The following is an 8,956-nucleotide window of genomic DNA, read 5'->3' as shown; positions in this document are numbered from 1 at the left end:
AAAAAAGATTAACACGTGGCACTGGGTTTCTTCTTAATCAGTTGTCTGGCCAGGAACGACGAATTATTTTCGTGGTACACGACACGCCTTAGAAGGGGTCACGAGACCTAATTACACAAAAGCATCGTCCCCAAGTGTGAGTCACGTGTTCTACCGACGCCGGAACGTGTATCGAGATGGAACAGCACGTCTGCTTGAAACAAAAACCCTTTGTAAGCACGAGAACTTTTCTGTTCGAAGAGACGTCCCCTTTTTAGGGACGTGCATTGCACACCTCGACTCGCACGCCCTTTGTGCTAAAACGTCCCCGTTTTGTTGGGCAATTCTGCAGAAGCTTGAAGGTTTAAATTCCCGCGTTTAAAAAAGCAATTCGTTAAAGTTTTCCTTTTTGTCTTTCCTATCGTCGTACCGGTAAATGAATATTTCAGCGAAGATTCTCAAAATGATAAAACATAAAATTCTCGATGAAAGAATCTACGACTGAGTTTTGCCTTTCGTAAACAAATTATGAAAGATTATTGCCCAAAAGAGAAATATTCAGATTGTTATAGCGTTCACTGTATATCACGAAGGAAGCTATCGCTCGTTTAATCAATCAGAAGCACAAAAGACAAAGGCGTACTTCGTACAACCGACTCTTTCTCATCGGTCTCCCCTGTCTTCAACCCCTGCACGACAATCGACGTGTCCGCATAAAATTACCGTGAAACTTTCGCCTGTCCTTCGACTCAATTTACCATATAGGTTTGTTCCAATCGATTCTCGGCCAGCGGTTGTTCGTTAACACGAAAACTTGAGCCTCCCGATACGCAATAGCGGTCGAGGCGAAGTTAGTCCACAGTCCACGGTTAGTAAAGGCGAAACTACGGAATAAGTCGCTACTCGCTGGTGCTCGATGCTTCAACAGACGAAATACCGTTTCCCGTTTTCATTGAAAACGAGCAATTACTCCGTACTCGATACTTTCTTACGGAATTATGTACGAAGGTAAAAAATAATTCCAGTCGATTCTCAATTCATTTTTATTTCGATCGGTTAACGTCAGAAAGCTATCGCTTCGTTTTAAATTCTCTGTCAGTTCAGTCATTTTCGACTCACTTCTTATTGTCGTCTTTTTCATTACTTAAAAATCTCCTTTGCAGAATGACTTGTCGATCGATGAATGAGTTTCTCTTGAATCTGATAAATATATTTAGACCGCAGGTTTCTATGCACTTGTATGATATTTGAAAGCGCAAAATTGCACAGAACGCAGTTAATATGAAACAATATATAATATATCCAGAATATTAGTTATAAAAGAGATCTTTCTTTCTAATTACATTGTCAAAAACGTGGATTTGCGTAAAAATTCGTCTTAAAACGTTAAAAGTCTTGGAGCTTGTTGGCGCGATACACGAGAGATTCGAGAATCACGCTACAGTTAGGCAAATATCGAAGTATTTACTACCGAGTGTCTTCTATCAAATTGCTGTAGTTGGTCAGTCGTTTGATCTCTTGGTGCGAGATTAAGCTTGGAAACTCTGCCAGTTTTATTTCGGCTTGAACGTAAGCCGACTCACCGAGATTCGCAATTTATGGCTTTGTTCATGACCACGGTAAATGAAAGTGTAATGGTCGGTCGATTCTCAGAAAATAAATCGCTAAGATTCGCTAGAAAATTATTTTAATAGGCAACGTTCCATCGAGTAATAGCTTGGAAGCAATTCAAACACTGTTATGTTTACCTATGTCGCAAATGCGAAAGATACACGCGATAAATAATTTACACCCTCGACTATAGTGTAAAAATCTAAGTAATCTAAAGAAAACGGGAAAAATCGATATCAAAGTAAATATTAAATAAAAGCAAATATGTACAATATGTACAATCAATATGACTGCGATACCGCACTCTACTTTCGATAATTTTACAAATCAATATTTCACGAACTCTCGTATTTTCCATGCAAATAGTCTATTAGGTTGTCCGAAAAGTGGCTTTCTTTTACAGACGCGTCTTTTACAACGACGCATCTTTATACAAACGTGAAACCTAATCTGTCGAACGTTGTGATCTTTATTTCGATAGAGCAAAATGGATCATACGTAATTCGATAAAATAATATAAAACGAAAAATGTTGTGCATCCATTATTTTCATTATTTTATAAAACGAAAGAAACTTTTCGGACGACCTAATATAAAATATAAAAGTACTACTATTCATAAAATTTTCTGCTTGGATTATATCTTCCCTAAAAATCATTATTTATTTTTGCATTGGCGTGAGATACTAATTATTTGCTAATTCGAAAAAGGTAGTTTTATTTCATCTATTATTTCGTAATATTTACCATTGATATTTATTCCAAAGATTATTTCATCGTGTTATTTATTACATCGCTGTGTTATAAGAATTGAACTGATCTAATTAATTTGCTTGATAGTATATATTTGCTCGTTAAGATCATTTTCACGACTCAGAGAATTCGACTATTGTAACTTTTAAAATTCTTCTTTCGGACACGAGCGATTAATTCGCATCTTGATTCTATAGCATAAAAAGAACGATATTACGTATACCGCCAGCCATTAAAACACCTACCGATATTTATTTTTATTTTACTTTCCTAGTCTTTATTTTCCAGTTACTTGAAACGTAACATAACGATGCACCTCTTCGCTAATTATTATTAATAAAACGTAAGAGGAAACTCGAAAAAATTCCATCACGCGAAAATAATAACGAGTTGCAATTAATTTGTTTTGCAGACTGTCGAGGATGGTAGGCAGCGTACCGAGCGGATGGATGAGGAAGATCCTCCTCTTCCTGGTCCTGACGACCGGGGTCCTCCTCATCGCCATGTACGCGCACGCTCCGCCGCTTGCTTCTCTCCAACCGTTCTCGTCACGACGGTGAGTACGCGATAATAACGATGCACCGGGTAGCCAGGCGAACGAGTCGATACTCGGTCCTATTATCGCCTATTAAGCTTCACATGGTCGCCGTGCCGTTCTCGAGACGCCCGGATCGGCGCCATTCGATCGAACATTCTTTTACACGCCGACGACGATCTTATCATTCCCAACAGTCGTCGCGAATCTAATTAGAAAGAAAGAATGCAAGGTTTCAGGCTTTTATCTTTTTTTAAATCTTTTTTTTTTCAGTCGCGTCTCGTCCTTTTTATTTTTGTTTCTCGTCCTTATCGGTTCCCATTATTGATCCAATTATTTATATACACGATGTTCATGTTATTGGTTTTTGGAGAAAAATAGAAATGAATGAAATTTTATTGTCTTTTTTTGTTCTGTCTTTATCGTTGATTTTACGTAATGACGAAACCACGAATGTGTTTAGATTTACAGCTGTAATGTGATTTCTGTGAAAGGTTGTTGATACGAACACGATAGGAACGCGTTATAAAAACGGTATATTTAGTAAATTTTTGTACTGAAATTTTCCTTTATCCATAAACCGTGCCATGTTTTAGTATAATACAAAATTGTAGCTATCAGTAGGAAACAATTCGTGGCCATTAAGCGATAACCATGGCAAATTAAAAAAAACTATCGAGGCCATCTTTTTTGCATGTGAAACACAGTGAAACTCCGTCCTCTTGTATTTTTCTTATCGATGGTAAAATATTGCTAATAGCGTGAAAATATCGCACAAAGTAACCCACGAAATTATTCACATAACACTTATCGCAGAAACTCTTTACAGGTATGCATTATGCAAAACATGAACAAATTTGAACTTATTACGATATATCGACAAAATTTCGAAATATTTCGTACAACGCGCGTAATATATTCGGAAAAATTTTCCATGGCAAATGTTCGAGTAGTTTCGCGAGCCACTTTATATTTCTTTGCTTCTTACGATTCCACGAATCCCTCCCATGCCCCCCCAAAAAAACGGACAAGCCGTTATTTATTTAATCTTTATTTGTACCTTTTGTTGCCGCATATCTCGTTTCGTTCATTACCTCCCGCACAACCGTGATCGACGTCAAAGACTGAAGGAGTTGCAACGAGGCTTGGTTACTTTCCTGGTCGGTAATGAAAGCACGAAGAAACCCGAGGAACGGCTCTACGAGTATCTGGAAGAGCCTAGGTAACGTCTTCCTGGACCCGGAGAGATGCCTGTATTTGCTAAAAAGCTTTCTCTTTTTTGTACCTCTGCTCAAGAAGTTTGTCCTCCATCTCCAAACGCCATCCGCGATTTTTCTTCTTCCCTCGGGGGATGATCCGTCATCCGCTTCATCGACTGTTCTTTGGGACACCAGCTGACGCCCGTCTGCTTTCTTTTTCGTACTCTCTGCATGTTCATTTATCCGTTCATTTCAACCTTTGACTATTTCATTTGAACAATCTGACTTGATCTTTTCATAGTAGTCGTCGTGTTCGATTATTATGTATGAAGGAGAAACGGACCTTTAAATCTTGGAATGCGAATGTAAATATGATTATAGGTATTCGGATATTTAACAACTGTTAATTCATCTGTGATTATCGTTATCGTAGATACTATATCAATTTTATTCGTACGACTAAGCAAATACTGCGTCTTTTACGCAACCAGAAAAAACTACATACGTTTATCGACGTTCCAGTGCAACGATTATGCAACTGCGAGAAAATGATTTTTCTAGAGAGGAAGAAAAATAATTTTATTTAGTAAAAGTTGGAATTAAACGACGAAGCAAATGTTTTATAAGATTACGATAAACAACTTGATCTCGCTTACCGTTATTGCTACGAAGTGCGATAGCCAACAAGGTTATTTATATCTCGATAACGACGTTACCGCGATATAGTGGCCAGGCATGTTCGGAAAATTATGAAACTTTTATAATAGAGAAATTAGATATGCGTGAGACTGGTAACGCGTTTATCTCGAAATTTTCACTTACGTCATTATTACATTGGAACGGCGATACGTATATCCTTAAAACGTTTAAAAATAGAAGAAAAAATCAGAGGTCAAAATTAGATGCTGTTTACATATTCGATATTGTTGCACTACTTTTACCTTCATACATCGATGCAGTTACAAAGTATAACAGTACCTTTTTTTAACATACTTGTTGCTGCTGACGCATGTGTTACGTCAATTCGGTTATTTCAGTTGGAAATATGTCGTGACAAAACTACTCGCAATTACAAAAGTAAACAGAATATTTATTGAACGACTTTAGCTAACAAACATTAATTGGACAGTACGTTTGCGATAATTATTAAAATACAGACTATATCGAAATGGAGACTAACAAAGAGGATAAAATTCCAAGAATATAAGGTAGTTATTAGTTGCAACAATTATGTTAAGGGGAACCACGTATAATTTTTCTCGTACGTACAAATCAATTCTTTACATGGTTCTGTGTAATTATAGAAGTGTTACGGTTGCACGATATAACAGTAAAGAGTATTTAAAAGAACTGTCTCTCTTCGTGAATCGCAATCGTCTCTTCCGTTGCAACGTTCTCGCCATTTTCCAGCCAGGAAACGCAAATAAATCATCATCATTGCGTGACTTGTTCCTAGACGGTTTATTTAATTGGAATCTGTATATACACGTATTTTTCAACGGTTGTGAAATTACAAATTAACAATTACACCCTTTAACGTTTCGCTCTTATCCACACGGATAGGATTACATCTTGTCGTAAATTAAGCTATAATTGACGTACTTCCATTTATACACCATACACGTTTCAGGAAACAGAATAATACTCGTAGGAATCATGAATAAGTCGTGAACACGTCGTTATCCAGCTTAACGCCTTTTAATTAACGAGAGATTCTTTGAAAAATACGAGTATAATATCGAGGGTTCGTTTTTAATCTTATACCAAGACTTTCACGAATATTTGTAATTTCATAATTAAGCGTCTCATGAATATTTATCAGGCTGATGTTATCTGTTCGATGGTAACATATATTTCAGGTTGTGCTTCACACGCCACTGCCTCGATCCTCGTCTTCATTCGACTTGCATTTCCCGTCTTCCGAGAATCTCCCGATCTATCCGAAACGTTTATCCAATCATCGCGCTGGATCCTTGTTTCGGTTATTTTCCAAATATTTCTGCCTTGTCGTCTGCCAAACTGAAAATAGATCTCTTAGACTTCGCGTTAATTTCGCAATCTCCAAAAAATTAACAACGAACTTTGTCTATACGTTTTTATATTCGTCTCTCTATGAATCCTTAGACTCAACGAAACTCCAGCGAAATAAACGAATTATCGTTAGCTCTGGAGTAAGAATCTATTTCTTCCATTGTGAAATTCTTTTTTAACGCGTTCACCGAATCAAGTGCTACATTAGAAATTCCTGTAATTTCGAAACCTAGTTGAAGAGAAATCAATTTCAGTTACACCGGTCTTAGTTCTTGTAAATGTAAATGTGGTATAGCTTACTTTCGACAAATATGAAACCACATCGAATAGATAGAAGGTTTAGATAATGAAATTATGTCCAAGTGTTACCTCCTTCTCTCGGATAACAGTATTAATTTTAATTTTACTGAATTTCACTGGACACTCGAGGTTCGTAAGAATCGATCGATCGGTTATTCGTTGATCGCTTCTACGCCCGTAGACTTTAGTTCTCCACCTTACGAATCTTTATCACGGTCTTTCTTCTCCCTTTTTCGATTTTCCCCCAGCACTGCACCATTTTCCTGTATGCACACGTCACCTGGCACTCAGTTCCTCGTGTTGTGTTTCTCATACAATTTTTACTGTCGGGGTATTTTTTCATCTCACTCGCAAAAAACATAATATTTTTAACAGCGTCGAATAATAACACGCCATTTAACTCATCGCATATTCATTTGGCTTTGTTCGTTCACGTAACATTTTTTACGCGTTGTATCTTTTTCATATAAATCTCAAGACGCTTTTGATACAAATGTTGGAAACGATCGTATCTCAAAATAAATCAGTTTCTCCAATCAAGTTTGCGAACACTGTCCAAATATAATTATCATAATTTTATGAGAAACAGTTTTAGAGAACGAAGGAAGAAACGAGAGAAAGAAAATACCGACATTAAAATATAAAAGCTACCCTCGTGTACGTTCACCCCTACCATTGGACTCGTACCGCTTCTACCAACCCTGTCTGTTTGTCTGGCTATGTTTCATCGCAAATTATCCATTTGGTGCTTGTTAAAGTATCGTAAAATACGACGTTCCAAGGAAAAGTTAGGATAACAGGTGAAAAACAAAGGCAAATCGACGTCTTCTTTAAAATCTAACGATTCTTGTTGGATCGCAGAACGTTTCAGAGTCCGTGGTCCTGGGCCTGCGTCGCTGGAAGATGCGAGAGGAGAGCGGTCAGATCTTCGAGGACCTCCTTGGCCAGTTGTATCGCCCTCTGCGGCGGAAACACCAGGCTTCTCTGGCCCAGACCGACCGGAAACGTGTTCCTGGGCGAAGATAGCGTGATCATACATCTGCAGCAAATCGAATTCGTCACGGTGAACACCAGCGACCAGGAAACGAAGAATCTGTTGGAGCACGCCAAGGATGTTTTCATCGGTGAAGATACAATTTTTTATTTTCGCCGAATATTATTATATAATCTTATATTTTTTATCCACGAATTATGATAAGGAGTTTGTTCACGCATGAACTGAATGTTCAAGGATGTCCCTGATCGAAAGTCTCGGAACAGTTATTCGTTTATTAATCATTTTGGGACCAAGACTCGCAATATTGGACGCTTCGTGTTGTAGAACGATATCGTGCGTTGCGGCTGGACCTTCTTTTCGCGTCAAGTGCAAACAAAGCGACGAATGACGCAACGCATGACTGTGGATCGTCGATGATACATGACGTAATCACGTTTCGTTGCTTCGGCAATGCATTTATTTCACTCGTTTGTGGAGACAAAGTGCATCTAACGCAGTCGAACGTGTACTCGAAGCAACTTCTATACCCGAACTATTGTCATCGAAATGATATGATTTAATCAGTCGTTGACAATGTAAAATTCAAACCATCGTTTGCTCCTCGTAATCTTTGAATATCATATTGCAGGAAGCTAGTTAGTATTTTTCGTTTCTTCTTTTTAAGCGAAGAATATCGACTCAGAGGCATATTCGCTTCTTCCGATTCGCGCGTCAAAGAATAATCAACAATACGTTTATACTCAACGCAAATATGCAGCCATACAGACGTCTTTCGCTATCGGTAGCGGCGAAAAGTTCAACGACTACTAACTACTTCGAGTTAGCTAAACTTCGCTACTGATAGATTTACATAAATAACTTTATTTATCGTACCTTTGAAACCACGATATCGCTACTGACACTCAGGTCTCCTGTTTCAGGTAACATAAGAAGCCTGATGAAGGTGCCAAACGCTAAAAGCAGATCCGGGGTGGACGTCTTCGTCGTCTACCTATCCGCCGGAAATGGCAGAGCGATAGGGCCGAACTTAGACACGGACGAGTCGTATACCCTGGAGCTGATGCCTAAGGGGAAGATTCTCGAAGCTCGAATAACCGGAAAAAGTTTCTTCGGCGCCAGACACGGTTTGGAAACGCTTGGCCAAATGATCTGGTGGGACGAATCTGCCGGAAGGGAAGGTGCCTTGCGAGTGTTATCTCGCGCTTCCGTCGAGGACAAGCCAACGTTTCCCTACAGAGGTTTGCTGGTCGATACGGGAAGACAGTTCTTTCCCATCGAGCGACTGAAACGCGTGATCGACGGAATGGCGGCATCGAAGTTGAACACTTTCCATTGGCACCTATCAGACTCGCAGAGCTTCCCCTTCGATTCGGCCCAGTTCCCCGAAATGGCCAGATGGGGCGCTTATAGCGGAGATCAGATCTATACGCCCGACGATGTGAAGGATCTCGCGGATTACGCGAGGATCCGCGGCATCAGGGTACTCGTCGAGATCGACTCTCCGGCACATGCTGGTGCTGGTTGGCAATGGGGTGAGTTTTCAACGGTTTTAG

General features: G+C 39.1%; 1 protein-coding gene across 9 annotated transcripts in view; it reads left to right on the top strand.

Moving 5' to 3' along the window:
- LOC132906141 (probable beta-hexosaminidase fdl) overlaps nt 1–8,956 on the top strand; it is a 39,621-nt gene that overhangs the window by 26,291 nt on the left and 4,374 nt on the right. For 4 of the 9 annotated variants that reach the window (XM_060958018.1, XM_060958017.1, XM_060958021.1 and 1 more), the window contains 4 exons: nt 2,754–2,897; nt 4,000–4,098; nt 7,268–7,530; nt 8,324–8,935. In XM_060958018.1, the coding sequence (XP_060814001.1) occupies nt 2,754–2,897; nt 4,000–4,098; nt 7,268–7,530; nt 8,324–8,935 (1,118 nt within the window). Of the gene's footprint in view, nt 1–880; nt 988–2,753; nt 2,898–3,999; nt 4,099–7,267; nt 7,531–8,323; nt 8,936–8,956 lie in introns of those variants that run through there. The other 5 variants (XM_060958025.1, XM_060958023.1, XM_060958024.1 and 2 more) reach the window with 3 other exon arrangements.

This window comes from Bombus pascuorum, chromosome 4 (genome assembly GCF_905332965.1).
Source record: "Bombus pascuorum chromosome 4, iyBomPasc1.1, whole genome shotgun sequence".
NCBI lineage: Eukaryota > Metazoa > Arthropoda > Insecta > Hymenoptera > Apidae > Bombus > Bombus pascuorum.
This window is presented reverse-complemented; position numbering and strand designations above follow the sequence as displayed.